This window comes from Emydura macquarii, unplaced genomic scaffold, assembly GCF_026122565.2.
Source record: "Emydura macquarii macquarii isolate MOO-44397 ecotype Brisbane River unplaced genomic scaffold, CSIRO-AGI_Emac_v2 contig_306, whole genome shotgun sequence".
In the NCBI taxonomy this organism is placed as follows: Eukaryota; Metazoa; Chordata; order Testudines; family Chelidae; genus Emydura; species Emydura macquarii.
Genome location: NW_027130443.1, coordinates 6,187,185 through 6,203,767, shown reverse-complemented (window position 1 = coordinate 6,203,767; position 16,583 = coordinate 6,187,185). Strand labels below are relative to the sequence as shown.

Below are 16,583 nucleotides of genomic sequence, written 5' to 3'. Positions count from 1 at the left end.
CAGGCAACATTTGTGGGACTGGGCTAGGGAAAACCCATCACCTGATTTGTAAACTGAGCACATAGGATATGGAGTTAATGTGAACCCCAATATGTTATTCTGTCACTCATTTTTCAGAGTAGAGAGAGAGTTATACCAGGGACCCAGAGTTGAATTATGGATACCTGACTGTAAACAAAAAAAATTCATACAGGAGGAACAGCAGGATTTACTGCTGTCTTGTGTCGGTCACAGTTTTGACTTTTAGAGCAAGGCAGCAACAATATGCATGAACTCAATACCACTGTCCAAATCATTTATGCAAAACAGCAGGTAGGATCAGAGACTTGTTCCCACTGAATTTATGTCAATCTTCCACCCCCTTCTTCCCAGCTCTTTAGTCTTCTAAAAATATTTACTTCATAATTTTGTAATCCAGTCATACAGAATGGAATTTACACAGTTAAAATCTAGTTGGTCACAAACCACTCTAGTCCTTAGTTATGTTGAGGATTATGGCTACAGACTGGAATCTTGAGAACCCCCTGAAAACATCTAGAGCTCCTGTCCTCTGAGATAATGGATGGTGGTAACCAAACCATTTTATAAGCAGCAAAAGAGAGCTCTCACACGCAGTTGCATTGTTGATCACCACAACATTCAGTATACGCAGATGAAGCTTTTCTGCCTTGTCCCTTCCAATGCATTCTAGTCATGGTGATAACAGATCATTTTACGACAGCGGTAATAGATAGAATTATTGTCTTATTGCCAAAGACAAGGTGGCTTCACAGCGTGTTGTCATGTGGGAGAACTAAATATAGAAGGATTTGGGACTCATTTCCCTTACCCAATGTCCATGCCACAAGCATTATGGAAAAAGTCCATTGCAATCCACCAGGAAGTGCATATCCTTAGCTAAAATATGCTGGCTTGGGGGAATATTGTTGATTACCTACTTCTTGTTAGGGTTAGAGATACACGTAATATACTGCCAGCAGATTAGTGATTAAAAAGGGGTGTTAGATGCCAAAAAAAGAGCAAGTAAAAATCTGCCATGTATGATAAGGGGGTGCAGATGAGAAAATTTTCAAACCTAGGTGACCTAACGTTAAGACTTCTAAATCCATATTTAGGCATCTATATACAAGGAGGCCTGATTTTTAGTGATGCTATGAACCCAAACTTTCACTGACCTCAATGGGAGCTCAGCTGCTCGTTACTGTTAAAAAAGCAAGACACTTATTTGGGAGCCTAACTTTAGGCATGCAAGTTTGACAATTTTGGCCCCTGTCCTTATCACTGGAGGAAAGGTTATAAAAGCCACAGAACTAAACAAAAAATAAGCAGTCATGTTTCCACAACAGTGTCAGAATCTACCACATGTAATATTCAATGTGGCAATACTTGCAGCCTAAGGCAATTAATACACATTCATCACTTCAGTCTAGGTTCCTTCCCTATTCTTTAAATTACACGGATCATAAATGAAGTATCTTCAGTAACTATTTCTTTCATATAATGCCAGCTGGGTAGCACACTGGAAGAGTGCCATATGGCCACTTCCTGGGAAGCAAGACTTGCATACAGTTTCACAGCAGGAAAGAGTTCGCAGTCTTGACATTAATCCTACTGCAAACTAGTCCTACCATGGGATCAGCATATATCTAAAGGAACAGTGCCACACATTACATGCCAGTTTCAGGAAGGGGATATTTTGAGACAGGCAACATTGTCACCTTAATCCAGTAGATGGCCTACTTCTCAAGGAGGTACTGTACAGCCCTTATATGACAAGGCAGGCCACTGGACATTAGAGGAGCAGTACAAGTCTTGAGTTCTCTGCAAATGAAAAATTAACATATCCTTCCTTCATGATAAACACTGCCAATGAGAGGCCATTGATAATATTAGGAAAGTCAAGGCCAAATGGACCAGCAGCTTAGCTAGTACAGCTCTATGCAAATCTCATGGGAGACCAGGATCCATTTCCTGGTCAATTGTTCCCAAGCTAGGAGTGCTGCAGTGGTAGCTAGCTGTAACCCCAGAGAAGGGAAGATTCCCTTGAACCACCCAATGGCAATTCCTTCAAATAACTATGGAACAACATTGACACACTCAATCCTCCTTGACTAGAAGGATAGCAGCTATGGGACCTCAAACTAGCTTTGGGGTTTTTTTTCTTAAGAGGAGTTGGAATAATGACGCACAAACAAGCAGGGGAACTCATGATTCTGAGAGAGCCACTAGAGAATGGAATTACATTAATTTCTCACAGTGGCTAATCAGGGTGCAATTTTTTTTAATGATGTTTGAATGTGGGAGCAGAAATCAGTGAATAATAAGAGTTTATAAGAAAGGGGCTTCCAAGAACTTTTGCAAACCTCAATAACATTCCCAATAACGCACACCAAATGTCAAGTGAGTCAAAAGAAGGGGACCTTGGAGGTTGTCTTTTTAGAGATCAATCAGCAGCAGCGAGATAAAGGACAGGAAGCAATCTGACTCATGCTGCTTCTTGACTGGGGAAGAGGAGGAGGGGGACCTGTACATTCTGAACGTAAGTAATAACTGGAGCACAAAGATTTTCAGCTGAGTTTCACTCACTGTGTATTCTGCATGTTTTTTCCCATACCATTTCATCCACTTTCTGAACTCTCTGTCCATCGTCTAGAAGAGGGAGGAAAAACAAAACCACCCATTAGGACATCTCGTGATACCAGTTACATGATAGTGAGAGAAGAGGCAACTCAAATGCTCACTGGCCTATAAGAGTTCTTTGCCTTTAACATTTGAATGGGACTGGGGAAAAAAAAAATCAGACACAATGAAAGTCTACCCTTCTAGATCCCTAGGGGAAAACTCTCCTTTGCTTCACTGGGGTCAAATTATCAATACTGATTTATTCTTTTCTCCCCTCTCCACGGAAGCCTTGAACACACTCGAGTTGGCACTGCTCACTCTGCCAAGGATGGTGCAACTGTTGCTGTTGTGCTACACAATCTCAGAGTAAGCAGGAGGCAGTCAACATAGTCCTATCTGAGCCCAGAGAGTGAAGAGAGGTAAAGACGCATCTGCTAGAGTGAATGAGAAAACAGAAGTAGGCATGCTTCTTACAGTTGCTATTGCAGTTGCCTTGCAACACACTACCGGCAGCTGGGGGTGTGCTTCAATCTATGACTAAAGAGGCGAAGGTTCATAGGATGGCAAGGCACTTGTAATTCAAACACAACTAGCTGGCAGTGGGTTTCCATTGCCAGACACAGGAGAAAGGAGCTGAAAATCCTTCTCATCCAGAGAGCCTGGGACTTCTGAGAAGCAGTACCACTATCTTTCTGAACGCTTACCCCTTCCTATAAACTGTGGATATAGACGACATGGTGTTTCAGCACTGTGGCAGTGAGGGTCAGTTAGTTATACTATTTCATTCCATTTAAAATTGAAATGGATGTGTACTGGGAAAAGCAAGAAACAGTCACAAGTTAAGACCTACTGTAACTGCAAAACACAGGTCCACAAATGCAAGGCTCAGATTGAGGAGGGAAGAAATGGTATTCAGGTTTCTTCCACCACCCCAAACTCCACTTACAATCCCAGATCAGCTTGAGGTTTCTGCTGTAATGTCAGTTGTGAAACTATTTGTGCTGACATTTGAATTCCCAGTAGGCTTCAGAGTCAACACACCCACAGAGAAGAACAAGACAATTCATACTCGGAAATATTGTTTCAATCTCCAGAGTCAGAGATAGTGCAACATTAGTTCACATTTTGGAAGATTTTCTTCAAAACCATAGATTTGAGATTTAGGTTTTTTTCCCCCATTTTAAGTGAAAGCTTAAAATCTGCATAAAGTGATGGAGTAGCCAGAGAAATTTTGCTATGAACAAATTCAGCAATAAGCTCACTACAATCCCTGACACAAAACATGTGTTGTGAAAAAAAGCTGGGCCAATCTAAATGCAGCAAGAAGCAGATAGGCTATATAAGGGCAGATTCACACATTCTGAAGTTGCAGCAGCTGTCTAGTCCATAATCTAATGGACACCCATTTATAAGTGTAAAGATTACTGGCTAAACGAAGTATACTATGTTAAGTCATAAAACACTTGACATGACACTATCAAAAAGGGACGACACCAAGATTAGTACTCCTAATACTTTATATATATTCTCTTGCAAAGTTCATGTAATTCTTTATAGCCTGCTTGTCATCTACATGATGGACCCTTCACACTGCTCTGCCTAAATGGTCCCTAAAGTAGGTACTGCCAGAGTGGAGTAAGAGGGCCTTAGTATAAACAAAACTGTAGCCTTATATGTATTTTCTCCCACAAGTAAGTGGTTTTTAAACAGTGATTACTACCAAATAAAGAGCCAGGAGCCTAGCCTAGGGAGCTGCTCTAAAATATGACAGAATGCTCATGTAAGGAGGTGAGGGAGAAAGATTTGGTAAAAGTGTTCCAGCTCGAAACTTCCAAGGGATTATTATAAAGAATAAGGACAAATTATTTCCTAGGCCCTTCTATAGCACTCATCATCACAGAATCAGAACCCTTTACCTACATTCTTGAAAATGAAGCTCAAAAATTTATACACACATTCTTTGAGAAACTAAAGTTTGTATTTAAAACAGACCAAAGTCCACTTGTTTTATTTAACAAGGAGTTAAAGGTGCGAAGCTCTGTACAGCCTACTGGAGGAAGTAGAGAATTCTTATTGCAAGGTTTGACCAACTTTTATTGTTTGTTTGCAACTCATTTGGGTTCCATGTTTCTCTTGAAGTTGATTAACTTTGCATTTCCCCATTGACATAGAATTAATGAAAGTGTAAAGAAAACTGCTTGCCTGACTAAGTACAATGGTCTTATTATGAGACTTCATTGTAAGTACTTAATTTGGGTGCATACTGAGCACTGCTATTAATTGAATACTCCAGTACAATTGATAGGTTTCAGTTACTCTGCAGCTCCAGCTATATTAACATTTTTAATATCTAAGCTGAATGATTTAAGGGTTGGGGCTGCTAAATGACACTCTTAGCATGATCTGGATTGCAGCTTTTTTTAAAAAAAAATTAGGCATTCCAGCTATTCCATCTCCCAATACTCTGATCTTGCTCAAAATCTTCCTAGATGCGTTAAACCCTACACAGCATTAGCAAAGCCTTTTCAAAGTCCCATTCCAGACAGCGGATTCCAAGTGGGATCCTGAAATCCCCAATTTGGGCAGTAAGGTGTCTAAATTAAACCTGCATCTTCCCTTTTGTCCCCTTTTTATAAGCTTCCCATTACCAGTTACAAAGGCTCACTCCACCTGGTTTTCTCACAGGCTTGATCTAAGCTCTCCTCAGAGACCAGCTAATGGTATTTCTGATCACTCAGTGAGCGCCGCCAGCGACTGTCTAGGATTCAAACTCAGGTTTCCCGCTTTGTAATACATAGCAATTATCTGCAAGACATAAAGCATTGAGCCAGCCCTGGAATCAGACACCTACAATCTCATAATCCCAGAGATGTAATTTACCTCAGCATATTTGGCTGGAATATCAGCTTTCTCCACACCATAGTGATGTTTGCAGTTTGTGGCAGCAGCGACTTGAAGCACCACCTGACCCACACCTGCAGGTAGAGAAAGAGTTGTAGTAAAAAGACTCCCATACACAAGAAGCTGCTTCTAAAACAAAGGCCAAGATGTATGCAAGGAGAAGGATGGCCTTGGGCCTAAGGCACTGGACTAGAGCTCAAAAGATGTGGAATCAATTCCCAGCTCTGTCATATAGCTCCTATGTAACTCTGCACAACTTCCGTGTCCATGCCCCACCTGAAAAGTGAGGATAATGCATCTTTTCACTTACCCTTTCTCTTGTCTATTCAGACTAAGCTTTTCAGGGCAGGGACTGTCTCTTTCTAGAAGTATGTACAGTGCCTAGCACAATGGGCACTCCCATAATAAATATATATGACAGTGTCATATTATTTGTATCAGTCAATTTACATTACAAAAAATAGTTCCAACTTCAAAACAGTTACATGTCAATTCTGGAATCTATTTTCCACTAAACAGAAGTACAGGAAGTAAATAAGGATGATTTTTGTTTCTGCAAGAAAACCAAACAGCAGCTAGATAAATTTTGCAGTTTAAATTTTTCAATATAATGGAGAGCTGTAACAAAACATTTATACCTCACTTTCATCATGATGGAAAATGCATACAAAAGACTCAACACATGGTAAAAAGATGCTAATACACAAGATTATTATTAATACACAGGATTATTAATTAATTATGAACACATGATTATCTTTTTTATTGTATTAGGAAATAACAATGTTCAATACATATCAAAGTAATTTCAGGAGCAACTGCAAGACTAAACATTCCTTAAAAATGTATGAACTTCCCATCACTCAGTCTCAATTATGTTTGCATCAGAGATGTCTCCAGTAATTAACTGCCATTCCCACATCTTGTCTGCACACATTACATACATCCCTCTGGCTTATGTGAAAAAAGAAAAAAAAAAAAAAATCACAGCTAAACTTCTGATTGTACACCTGACCCAGATTTTGCCAAGTACACAGTAAATCTTTATATGATATAATCATTCTCCATTTCTTACTACAATTGATTACAACTGCCAATCAAACCAATTCTATATTCATTCTAATACAAAGTTTATCATCTTTTGTACTGGACTAATAATATAAAATGCAATGTCTCACTAATACGCTTCTCATAGTTTCATAGATTATCATAAGGGAAACAGAAATATTCAAGCCAAGCAGATTGCCATTTTCCATTTCATTGATTGCTTGCAGGAAGTAGCACTGGTAATTGAGGAGGTGGTGCTCATGCCATTAAATCATTATTGATACAATACCCACTATGGTATAATGGAGAACCACAAAGCTGACAATCCTGTATAGTAAATATTTGTATTATGGTAGCACCTAGAGTCTAGGGCCCAGATCAGGGCCCAATTTTGCTATATACTACATAAATAGAATAAAAAGCAGCCACTGTTCTGAACAGCTTACAATATGAATAAGAAGATGCAACTATTAAGTAATGAACAAAAGGAATGAGGAAGGATGAGGGAAGTAGTAAAAACTATATGCGTTTACATGGGCTAAATAAATACAATATAAGGAGTGATTACTGGCCTTCTCTCTTCACTGACCACTCGTCGTTAAAGGGATATCACTTCTTTGCAATAGCAGTTAACTCCATTGTCCTAATTCCGATTTGCATAACTCTGTTCTGCCTCCCTAAAATTCCATTTGCAATGCCAACTGGATATAATATTATAGGCTTCTAGCCTTAAAAAATGCTGCACCAGAGGTTGTTACATTTCGTGGCAGATGAATGATTCCTATACGTAGAGATATAGGAAAGGCACTAAAGTTGTTGGATGTTATGCTATTGCTAGAATGGTATTCTAGTTTACGTTGTACACCATACTGCATTGACTAGAATACTATGGAAATTCAATCTCTACTCTGACATAGATGTGCAAACTTTTATTGGTGTTAAGAGTTATGTTGGGAGGAGAAATCAGAACTCTATTTCAGTGTGTACATCAGCTAAAAACCAGTGCATATAAAAATGATCCCAGCATTGAGGTTGAGACTATTGCATGCTAAACCATTATTTTCAGATGCTAGTAAAACTTCATATTTTTCATATGCTTGGTTTTAGTCCAATAATAAGATTTGGGGTTCTTTGGTGATTAATATTTGGTTTTGGTGGTTTTCAACACCAAGGAAAACTAAACATTTTACTCAGATCATACACCTCTCCATCTTGTTAGGCAAACAATAGGATTGTGAGACTTTCAGATATGATCTCTTATGACCTTAGTGAACAAACAATTGCACACAACAACACAATTGAAGCAGTTATTTCAGTACAGTAAAGCACCGTGCCTGCTCAAACAGCATTTTAGAAGTGTCTCATATTGTACTTAACTGGACATATAAAATATAGTTACCAGCGTAGGGGAAGGTAGGTTTAAATTAATTTTGTCCCCTGTGAGTGGCCTGCTTTAACATCCTTGACTTAGAATTTCATTTAGCAAATATAAAAATTGAAGTAATGTTAGTAATTCTGCTGTATTTTCAGTAGGCAGGTTCCCCTTTCCTTTGGTAGGATAGAGGATGGCTGTTGAGAAAGCAAGGGGACACACTTCAACCTCAGACAATTAAAAGGGGAAATTCTTATTACTCCTTTCCTGCTGAGAATCAGATGTTAGCAACTAAAACAAGAACATCTTCTTACTCAACATAAACACACATGTGGAGCAGATAAGTCACATCTGGTTACTTAACTGACAAAAAGGTTTTTACTTCTGTTAAAACTGCAAACTGTAGCACAGATGCAGCTATGGGGAAGAGTGAGCTAGACTCTATATGGCCTCACAATAAATATAAAATCTTTATTGTTGGTGATTGTGTCAGATGGAGAAAGAACCCACTTGATTTTCAGGTAACAGGGGGAGTTTGCAGTTTTGACACTCAAGGAAAAAAGTCTGATGCATGAACCGAACAACTTGGACCTAAAAGCCAGAAAGCATAAAATATGAACTCTGTTAATGGCACTTTTACACAATCATTTCTGATGCCAGCCACACTTTAAAATTAGTACATTTACCTATGGTGGCAAAAATGGGGTATTCTTAGAAAGTTCAAGTTTCCTGAAGAATCAATCCTTTCTTCACAACTTTATGGGTCAGTGACATGCTTGGTGCCACATCCCACTAGTAATACAGGAAGGAAAGCATTGATATGTCAGGAGTGCACAGCCAGACACAGAGTTTGTGGGGATGAATTACTTTCCAAGTATAAAGTTATTGAAACTTTTTATTCAAAAGAGGAAAAAGCCTGGGCAGAAAAAGAAAAGGAAAAACAAAGCAGTTTGTCACTTACCACTGCCCAAGTCAACAAACAAGTCATCCTCAGTCATTTTAATCTCATCAATCATTTGGGCCACTAAATCAAAGGAAGTCTCTCCATACACCTCTGGGGAAAAGGGCTCATAGTTGTTGAGTTTCTCTGGGTCAGTCACCGAGTGGTTGTATACTTGCTGCAGGATATGACGGAGGAGCCCATTGGAGGGACGAGTGTTCAGTTTCATGGGCTGGGTGGTTCCTTTCCACTAAGGGTGGGAAGAAGGAAGAGAATGTAAACAAGAAAAATATATCAAGAGGTAGTTGCACTTGTGGGAAGAAAGGTGACTGACACAAAGACAAACATCTTTCCTCCACCGCTTCTCTTGCATGAGTAAAATTGATCTACAATCCTTCTATAAGCAGCAGCAAGACATGCTAAAGAACTTTTGCAGCAATGAGTCTTGGGAAGACTGATTTCCGTTACTGTCTGCATCACCTCATCTAATAGGTATTTTCAAAGACTCCATACCAGATACACTAGCAAAAAAGCATCTGAGGTCTGCCTGCGCACTTGAGGTAACTACTGTATTTGATTGCGCCATCAACATAAAGAGGGGGGTTTGTTTTCTTGCCATGAAGTGTAGCATGCGAGGAATCATACTCAAAGAGGGAGTGGAAAAGAAAAATCTAAACTACTTTTGACTAAAAATCTCACTCCTAAATAGAAGCTATTGATGTTTCTGAACTCTCGTCTTCTCCTTTGGATTTTATACGTCTGTAAACTTTGTTTCTGGGCATCTTTTCCATCTCTTCTTCCTGATAGTCACATCTTCCTTTCAGAGAAAGGAGGTAACTCCAGGATCCCTCCTATTTGATCCTCTGTTTAAGGACTCAGTGTAGCTACGGTAGAAGCCAATCACCATTTCTGCTCCTTAAGTCAGCTAGCCTGGCAGGGGTGCTGGAACGATTTTTATAGTGGGATGCTGCGAGCCATTTAACCAAATTACAAACCTTGTATATAACGGAAACCACATCAAACCAGGATGCAGCAGCATCCCCGCACCTCTAGTACCAGCACTCATATAGCCTGGGCTCTGCGGACACTGGCATTCAGCGGACACTGGCAGGACAGAGTGAAACTGACTAGATTCTCACTTCAGTCAGCGATTGTAAATGCTGAAGAACTCCAACTTTTAAGCTATTAAAAACAAGATTAGTGTGGCGAGCATCTATGAGTCAGGCAAATAATACATAGATTTGTAGATTCCAAAGTGGTGCAAAGTCTGGGAGAAGTTCTAACCTGCTGGCCATATCTTTCTGAGGTTTACTTTGAATTAGGGTGGATAAAAAAAATTTTTTATTTAAATCAGATTTTTATTTAAAATTGGATTTTTTTTATATCAATAAAATACTACATTTCTCTCTCGTTTAAAAAATAACAGTTACAATTAAATCCCATCACAAACATGTTAAACCTACACTTATAGTCTCATAAAAATGAATTAATGGCTCTAGTCTGCCCAGCCTAACTACCAGCTCTTGCTTCTTGAAAGTTCTTGGCTTTCAGTTTCTGTTTCTCAGCAGACTAAAGTCACATGTGCAAAGAAAGACACAGGCTGGATATACCCTCCTAGATGTTGTAAAATGCTGTATTGAGTTGTAAATTAACATGTTTTAGTGATCAGATTTGCACCATTATTTAAGAAATATGTGAAATATCAGTGGAAAACAATTTAAATCAATGATTTTCTCTTGGTGATTTAAATCATGATTTAAAATCAATCCATCTTGCTTTGAACGTTCCCATAAAATATGCATTCACTTGCTATTATGTCAATTACAGCCCGAGCGTGTGTTTGATAGGTCAAAGTACTTCATAAAGCCTCATAACAGTGTTTTTTGTTGAAGATGTAGTATTAAATTGGATGAGTGTTTTAAGTGCAGTGACAGATACTACTGAAAGAACTAGCATCTAAATTCCAGAGATTAAGTAAAATTCTTAATATTAGTAAGTATATTAATCTAAGTTTCATTACCCCCAAGTTAAAAGCTAGGTTGAAGGTAAGAAAAGTTATCATTAAAAACATATTAAATTAGATTTCATTCCATTTCTTCCTTCATAGTGATCCTTTGGAACAAAACAACTCTAAAATATAGCTTTACTGAACAGTAAGGGAATTCTTAATCTATGGATCATCGCCATGATACACAAGAGGGTTCATATGGAGCATTTAAGGAGCCTTTAAGTCTTGATCCCCACACGCATGAGTAAACATGTATACATTAAATCCTTGTGACATTTCTGACGAAAAAACTAGATATGATGCATGCAAGAGAGCCCTTTTTCAAAGGTAACTCAGTTATTTCAAATGTCAAAGCATGAGTGCCAAGTGCACATTAAGGACTAAGAGTCTGCAAAGCTGCATTTTAGAAAAATTAAGCCATTCTTATATAACTATATAAATTCACTCCAAGGCTAAATCCTCAAGTGCCAAGTCTGGCCCAGAAAGCAAGGTTTAATAGATGATTTATTAACTCCCGAATGAATGGAAATGCTGTAATGGTAGTGCCGCTGTAAGCAAACACACAACTGAGCACTAAGAAAGTCAGCTCTTCTTTGGATGTCATGTTCGGTACATGAATTTGAAACCCCTAGCCTGAATAAAGCCAACTAGGTAGGCATCACAGTATAACAAAGGTAAATACATACCAACTGATGAATGCTATCAATGGCTCGGTTGTATTTGTCACAAAGCCTCTGCATGCTTTCAAAGCTGGGAAAGGGAAAAAAAAAGCAAAGTTTGCAAGTCAGTCTAAAGAGGGTCTTGAAATGCTCAGCTCTGCACATTAAAGCAATACTGCCAAGGTTGATAGGCACAGCATTTGACCTACATTTTTTAAAGTGTACATATTGTAGTTGTAATTTTTATTTTGTTGTTGTTGTTGTTGTTGAGACCATATCATTCTTTAGGTAATTTTACATTTTAAAAAGTTTCCTTAAATAAGAGACGTTAGCAGCCCAAAGATTCACGACAAATTCTACACATGGTATCCATGTAACGGAAGAAGAATTCTTTTAAGGAAACTGATTTCGGAGTTCAACTTCCAAAGGCTTATTGTAATAAATGGGGAAAAATAAGTTATGGAGATACTTTGATGCTATCTTATGTTTTTACTTTCAAGCTGGAAATTCCCATGGGCCCTCTTAGCTTCGTCCCACTTCCCCACATAAAAAAAAGTTTAAAACACTTGTAATTTGTTCTGCTTTGTTCCTTCCTGTTTCCACCATATCCAGCTATGAAGATCAGCAGACACTTAACCAGAGCTGAGTTCTAGTCTGTTCTAACATGCAGTGTGCCATATAATGCAGCCTCTTCAAACTACAAACTTCATCAGCCAGAGACCTGCTTTATCAGAGAAGCATACTGCTTGTTATACGAGTTAGCTGGGGTCACAGTTTAGCCAGGCATCTTAATTGCAGAGGCTGAGAAGATTACAGAATCATTCCAGGCCAAGGAGGGAAAGATAGCTGTCAGTCCCACCCTCATTACATAACTAGATTCCAGAAAGCAGTAGCAGAAAGGCCATCCACAGAGTAACTGGAGTAACATACTGTAGTGGTAGCTACCCCAAGACAGGCAGGAGGAGGAAAAACATAGGGAGGTGGAGGAAAGGGGGGGAGAGTAGATCTTTAACCTCTCATGAGCTTGACTTCACTACCCACAACTTGCTAAGACTCCTTATTTGGAAACACTATTGATTTGTACTCACTTTGGGCTACCAATTGATCGTTTTTAATTCTAAGTTAATAAAAACAGGCAAGACTTAAAGGGATTTTATACATGTATATGTGCATTTCCATAATACTCTGGTTTTCATTCCTATTCTCAGCATTTGCCAGCACTGCAGCCAATCTGCTAGGATTAATTTTTCAAATAATTCTTTTTTTTCCCCCTAAGGAAAATAAACTGATTAAACCATTACCAGAAAAACAGGGTTATGGCTTCTTTGAACAGCTTCAGAGAGATATGAGGTGTGGTTGAGGACAGATGGTTTCTTCTCTTATTTATCATCGATGACAAAAAGTGATGCTGCACAGTTACACATACCCCACTAAGACACCAGTACTACAAAATTATTGTATTACAATATCAACATCATGTCTATGGTTTATATGCTAAGAGGTACTGAGCACTCACTACTCCTATTGAATTCCCTGGGAGGTTGGAGCGGGTAGTATGTTCAGACCATATAAAATAAATGGAATAAAATAGCACCAAAGAGGCTTTTCCATTGCAAAACCATCCAGGTGCTCAAACGGTTAATGCTAAAACTGATTAAACTCAATCCCACTCAGGAGACAATCACTTTATGGATACAGGTGAACATAGATCTTTTCCATAAAAGAAATACCATGGGTTTTCAAAACCACAACTTGGCTGCAGGCAAGCATCGTCTCTACTTCCAGTCTCAGTTAGTGCAGTCAAACTGAGCCAAAAATACAGAATCTCTCAACTGTCTCCAAACAAATTTATTACAAACAAAAGAATTCCATTGGGTCAGATTCTGTCCTTCCAAATCTCTACCCACAAAGTGGACTGCAATACATCCATTTCAAGCCAGTCCATGTAGTAGGTGTTTTCACAAAGCTTTGTGAATCCAGCGACAAAGCTATAGGAACAGTATGAGTTGAGAAACTTTGTATGTAGTTCCAGAGGGGTAGTCATGTTAGTCTGCATACAGCAAAAACAATGAGAGTTCTGTAGCACCTTAAAGAATAACAAACATCTGACGAAGTGGGTTGCAGCCCACAAAAGCTTATGCCCGCAGAAATTTGTTAGTTTTTAAGGTGCTACAGGACTCTCATTTTTATATAGTGTTGTCACTTGTATTTGTTTCTGAATAGGAGAGGAGTGAGGAAAGTTCACATTTCACAAACTTGGAGAGAAAAATCCATGGTGCCATACTCAGCTCTGGCATACTGTTTTCCAACAAGAATTCTTAGTTACTACAAAAACAGAAACTTCAATGCCATTCAGATTCCTAATCCTGGCTCTAGCCCAACAGCAGATACAGATCATTGTTTCAAAGTGAGTCATTCCAACGTACACCAGCTCAGCTTTCTGCTATGTGAAGTTTCCAGTTATGTCCTTAATCCAACAGCCGTTGCCAATACTCCTGTTACACATTTCCTACCAAAATAACTTTGTAGAGCATGAAGCCAGTTCTAAAAGAAAACTTCAGTTCAGTTTGCAGTGTCTAAGAATAACTAATTACAGACCAATTCACTACAAGCCTTTTAGGCCTACCCTCCTAGGAACACTGGGGGGAGGCGGTTCTTCTCACCTTTTCGTATCATAGTCAATTAAAACATAATTTTCCATAGCAAGCTTGAGATCTGGGATTTCTTCACAGACCCACCTGAAATGAGACAAGAATCAGAATACAATAAACGCCCAAATCTCTTACATTAGTGTTTAACAAGGCAGATTTTATTTTCACCGAAGCAGCAGTCCACCTGGATTCTAGGCTGACATTCCTAAAAATTAAAGACAGTGCTATAGAAAGCATAAAAGATTGTAATATTGTGAGAAGTGACGGAGACATCACAAAATGCTAATTATGAAGCTAGAGGAGTTCTTATTCAAGAGTGAATATGAAGTAAAGTACCATTACCACTAGCAGTACTATAAAGCTCTTGAAGAGGAATGAACTCAATTTTGACTTCACAATGAAGTGACAAATATACTCAGTTGATGTAAAAACAAAAGCCACAGCTAGTGCTAATCTAATGGGAAATGTGAAGCACAGTAACGATCATTCTGAAATACGTTTTTTTTTTTTTTTTTTTTAAATAAGTTGTTATGAACGACCACTTCCTTTGACAAAGCTACTTGTATCTTTTGCCACACATAGATACAAGTCATCTCCTGCAACCTGATTTATGAAAATGGAAAGATGTCCTCAGCACACAAATGAACACCTCCAAAGATGTGGTGTGAGATGGCACTTTCTCCCTCTATCAGTGCAGTGTATTGTGCTTCCACTTAAGTGACCCATCTTGAAATAGACTTGATAATGGTTTTGATGTTGTGTTTGTTTTAAAGGGAGGTGTCTTTTTCAGAATGTATTAATAAATCCCAATATTCTGCTCCTATTAGGAATCCAAAGCTGACAGCCACTGCCAATATATCTGACAAGCTAAATCTGGCAAAGGAAATAGAGTTCTGCCTTTCATTTCAAATGTGAAAAAGTTAACTGTTTTTAAAGACAACTTAGAAGTTAACAATAAGGGCCCCTAGTCTGAATGGCAAGTCACTGGAGCAACCAAGTCTTTATAAGGGGCTGTGGAAGCCACATTTGAGAAAGGGGTTTCACACCCTTTCCCCTTCTAATCATCTAATTGAGAAACAGGGATCCAAAATATCCCCCAAAATACAAAATGCTCTATAGAATGCCATTAGAAATCACATTTTCTTTCCCTTAGGTCTTGATATTATGGACGGATTGATTACTCAAATACTATATAGCACTTGTTTTGTTTTTTTTAAAAAGAACAATTAAAAGATTACACCTCTATTTATGCTTTGTGGATGTATAATAAAGGACTCTAATAATGGTTTTGTGGGGTTCCAGGTTTATCATCTCTGTTTTTGTATCAGATTTGCTCAGTTTACTAGAAAGAACATTTTAGAAACTGCCACCCTGACAATCAGGGATCTGAGAGTCAAGCTGAGCTCTTTCTGGCCTGTGGATCACCTTGCCTAAAAGATTAAGCAACTGAAACTTAGTTAGATTTATTGATAAAGATGCCAGGCTCTCTCCCGCATCTCTGTGTTGGCTTTGCAATGGAATTAATAGTAGCAAAAATACCCAAGAAAACAAAAAAGGACCACATTTTAAGTCAATAAAATCAGCAGCCATTTCTGTAAAAATCACTTTTCTGACTTTACTATGCTGAAAAGTGATCTGGTTTTATTTAGAATAGGCTAAAGATGTACAAAATGTCCCAAAAACAGCAAAGGTGAGAGGGGCATTTAGTATCCAAATGAGAAAAATATTAAGTCACTAATATTCCTCTTCTCTTTGCTCTTTAGACATTCAGCACCTTACAAAAAGGCATAATGTTAAGTATTTGTGAACTAGATTTCTTTTCATTCTTCTAATGAAGACTCACCCCCTCCCCTTAAGGCTCTTTTTTTTATTTCTACATTCTTTTTTCCAAAACTAGGCCAGTGTACAGCAAACAACTGTTCATATCACAACTTTTCAAGCCAGTGGTCAGCTCTATATCCTCTCACCTCACACCTCCACAGGACAGCTTACTAGCATAAGCAATACGTATGCACTGTGGTTAATTTGGTATATGGGTAAGACCGGTAGTTGCAAAAGTATTTTAGGGCCCTGTATGCCCTACAAAAATACCTATGTTTTAACGAAGCTGTGAAACATGCTTGTGGCCCAACTGTGTTCTAGCGTTGTCTCTTCTGGTCATTGGCTGGTGTGAACACAGGAAGTCTTAGTGCAGATGATTCTCCAACACCAGCAGCCACTTTCAGCAGCGTATCAGACTTGCTCTGAGCAGGTTTAACTATCTGATGTGCTACTGAAAACTGATGTCAGAGCCAGAGAGCTCGGGCTCCCAGCCTTGCTAATGCCACTACAGCTGAACTGCTATTAGCAATGGTTGAAAGCTTTTAGACAGGGCCTTTGTGGA

General features: G+C 38.7%; 1 protein-coding gene across 1 annotated transcript in view; it reads right to left on the bottom strand.

Annotated features, from left to right (window-relative positions):
* The window catches only part of DOT1L (DOT1 like histone lysine methyltransferase), an 86,713-nt gene that overhangs the window by 48,114 nt on the left and 22,016 nt on the right, over positions 1–16,583 (bottom strand). The window contains 5 exon segments of the mRNA XM_067557769.1: positions 2,587–2,649; positions 5,503–5,597; positions 8,904–9,132; positions 11,577–11,640; positions 14,213–14,287. Of these exon segments, the coding sequence (XP_067413870.1) occupies positions 2,587–2,649; positions 5,503–5,597; positions 8,904–9,132; positions 11,577–11,640; positions 14,213–14,287 (526 nt within the window).